General features: G+C 33.6%; 1 protein-coding gene across 1 annotated transcript; it reads right to left on the bottom strand.

Moving 5' to 3' along the window:
* Positions 1 to 2,329: 2,329 nt before the first annotated feature.
* On the bottom strand, positions 2,330 to 3,302 carry LOC112539227 (uncharacterized). Its single transcript, XM_025161566.2, has 2 exons — positions 2,663 to 3,302; positions 2,330 to 2,585 (listed from the first exon to the last, which is right to left on the bottom strand). Exons 1-2 carry the CDS (start codon positions 2,965 to 2,967, stop codon positions 2,330 to 2,332), a joined length of 561 nt encoding a protein of 186 aa, XP_025017334.1. The 5' UTR covers positions 2,968 to 3,302.
* Positions 3,303 to 3,620: the final 318 nt, after the last annotated feature.

Below are 3,620 nucleotides of genomic sequence, written 5' to 3'. Positions count from 1 at the left end.
ATCTCATCAGCATTATATTCAGATGGACGTGATGATGAACCGTCAAGAATTTGAAGTATTCCTTTGGATCTACAGATGGTTTCAATGGATCTTTTCCAAACATAATAATTCGTTTTGGTTAATTTAATCACTTGGATATCGTTGGTTATCATGATGGTGTTGTCAGTGATGAATATTCAAAAAGATGATGTTTAACTAGTGGACACAATAGCCAATATTCAGGCTCAAAGATTTAGTATCAAAAATACTGGTGACAAACAAACACAAGTCAGCAAAGCGTGACTGGGCCCATAACCTGTTGGTTATGATGGTGAATTCAAGAAGGTTGAGATGAATCAAATAAAACAAAACACACGGTCAATATTCAGACCAAACAGACATAAAGTCAAAATATTTAATTTAAGTAAGTTTATTCAAAATTGTTAAAGATGATGAAGAAGCAATGACAATTCAACTTTAGTAAATTAACATCAAGGAGGTCAATACTATAATGATACAAAATCTAGTTAAGCTCAAAAACAGACTGAATACAAGACAAAGATACACCATAAGTGTTAAGGTGACATTTTAGGTATTTATAGTAGGGCAGGTAAGACAGCCCTTTTGAGTCCTCGGTGAGTAAGAGTTTGTTTGACGGTTAAGGTAGATGAGTGGAAGAAAACCAGGAATGTGAGTTCCTCTAGGGATTTGTGTTTGTTGGTAGCAAGAGGTTGAAAATAGCTTAAGCAGGTAAAAATGGTCAAGTTGAAGGGTCAAAATAGCTTCTAGGTTTAAGGGGTGAAATTAGGTGTTGTAGTTAGTTAGAGTAGGGTAATAGTAAATGATTAAAGAAAGAATCAAGTTATTAGGTTGAATGGTTGAGGTACAGTGGACACTTTCCCTAGGACTTTTGAGGGTTCATAGTTCATGGAGAAACTGAGGTTTTCTCATGAACTATGAGTCGTACAGGTAAACAAATGTTACCACCAGATTTGTCTCAACGAGAGGAAGCTAGTGATATGTAGAAATATCAAGGAATATCAGAGGTTCCTTATTCAGTAGCTTCATATGGTGAAATGTATGGGAAAAGGTAAAAATAAGGGTTTTTCATAGTTTACTCTAAGATGACTTATCAGGTCAAAACTAATTATTAATCATTAAGTTCATGATGATGAACTATGACTGATTAAAGTGTTAAATATTAGTCAGAAACATTATTGGTGATGTTGGAAGATGAAACGAGAAAAAGTGAAAAAAGTCAAAAATTGAAAATGAATTTAGATTAAAGGTAAATCATGACTAATAAGTCAAATTGAACATTTAGAAAGATAGAATGGTTAGTTCAAGTTATAATAAATCAAGTAAAGTTGATATTTTCAACCAACAGCCTCCCTTGCTAGGAACAAACACAATTAACTAATGTTGAGCAAATTGATACATTTGCTTAAATTTACTGGTGTTAAAGATTTGGTTAACATATCGGCTGGTTGTTTAGTTGTTGGAATGTATTCAATTCTTATTTTACCATTTTCTTGGTGGTCTCTAATAAAATGAAATCGCATATCAATATGCTTGGTCAGTTTCGGTGCGCAACTATTTTTCGATAAAAGGATCGCTCCTTGATTGTCGCTGTAAATTGTGATTGGAGTGGTCAAATTAACATGTAATTCGGTCAGTAACTGAATGTACCACAAAACATCTTTAGTGCATTCACTAATTGAAACGTATTCAGCTTCAGTGGTTGATAAGGCGACACTTTTCTGGAGTCTTGAAGCCCAAGAAACTGGTGAATCTCCAAGAGTCACAGTGAATCCATTTGTAGACTTTCTTTTCAACCAACAGAGTTAACCATTGCTTTCCTCTCTCGATCCAATCGAGTGCGACGACAAAATGTATCATTTCAGTGTAAATATTGAATAACTAAAACTATTAAAAATCAATTTGACTATGAACCTTGCTAGCTCTCTTAAATTGTATTACTTGCTATCAATTATATGTTTGAACAATTAGACCTCAAGACAATCAGTTTTGTAATCGCTTGAAATCTGCCTCAAAATACCTTCTTTCGCGTCTTCAAACAAACCAAAGGCAAGAGACGAATCAGCCTCGTTTCGCACTCTTTTGAATTTACTGAAACTATTTTGCTCTCTGATTTCATTTTATTCTTGCATTTATCAGTCATCTTGGTGGCAAAATTTTCTCTAGTAACCGCGATTTCTAACAATGTTTAAACTATGTTCTCCCGAAGATAAGGGTAAAGTTTAGGTATTAAACTGTCACCGATGGGTGACTATTTGTTCACAAATAGTTTTTATTAATATTTCATTTCATTTATTAATAGTCATTGAATTTAAGTAAACAAAAAACCAATGATGATTTCAATGAGTGCAACAAGTGTTATCAGTATCAATATTAAGACATAAATATAAAATATCTGATAGAATCCACTAAAACTCAATGGTTTCCAAGTGAAATCATTAATTTTTCGGGGAACTTCAGATTTGTGAAACTCGAATAAGGTAGTTGGATAAAAAGAAAGTATAAATTCAATGTAAATATCTCCTTCTAGTTTTGGGACGATTCCACTTTGAAGTAACCGACGATCCCTGGGAAAATTAAGATGAGCGAAGTTAGATATTTGGAACTATTAATAAATGACGAATCATTGAATAAATTTACTCACTGGGTATCAAGCTTCTTTCTGGTGAGCTGAGATGTATTGTAGCTAAAAAGCATAGCTCGCAAAGATTTATGAAAAGGCTTTGCTGAGAAGTAAAGTTCTTGATTGGCTTTTGCAAAACCAGATACTGAACTCATCACTGGGGTTAGTTTTCTGCCAACACTTGATAGGAAAGTGACCATCAATTCGCTCTTTTCAAATACAGGAATAGGTCCTAATGGAAAGGCTTCACCAAATCCTTCAGAAACGCTACGTTTATAGATATCAGCATAATCTTCGTTGACTTTGCCTTTGAAGAAGTCGTGCATTGAAATACCTTCAAGGAAAAATGGTATTCTTCCCTGGCTGATAACGTCCTTTAATGTACCAATCTTGTAATCCGAAGTTCCTACAATTTGAAGGGTAGAGATTTTGGTCTTCTATCAACTGCTCTATGAATTGTTTTAGTCTTTAACTTTTAACTTTTCATTTCATTTATTCTTATATTTAATCATATTTAGAGCTAAACTTTCTCAATCAGTCCATTCATTCGTATTGCTTTAACAATCTGAAATTATCCCCTCTCTGAATTCAAACTAAACTTGTTCACTTTATGCCTTTTATTGTATTACAAATTCATAGTTCTGTGGAACTCTCATTTACATTATCCTGACCACAATCTGTCAATAATCTTTGTAAATCTCTCTTGAAATTTAAGCTTCATTTTTAAGTGTCAAAAAGTAAGAGATAGCAAATTCCCTTTCTTTAGGTTAACCAAATCAAGTCACCATTTTAATCCCTTTGTACATACAAAGGCTGAGATTACCAAGAAGGTAAAAAGTATTGTCTCAAGACATCATAGCTGGTGCTATCCAACTCAACCCGGATTGGTCATAGGCTTTAACAGTACTAATTGATGACATTGATACTAACCAGAAAGAAGACAAAGAAAGACAGAGTTTTTACGCTCCTTATGCTTATT

The sequence above is a fragment of the Tetranychus urticae genome, chromosome 1 (assembly GCF_039701765.1).
Source record: "Tetranychus urticae isolate SD_2017Ah chromosome 1, NJAU_TeUrti_SD_1.0, whole genome shotgun sequence".
Taxonomy (NCBI): domain Eukaryota; kingdom Metazoa; phylum Arthropoda; class Arachnida; order Trombidiformes; family Tetranychidae; genus Tetranychus; species Tetranychus urticae.
Note: the sequence above shows the minus strand (reverse complement) of the source record. Positions and strands in the feature narration are given on the sequence as shown.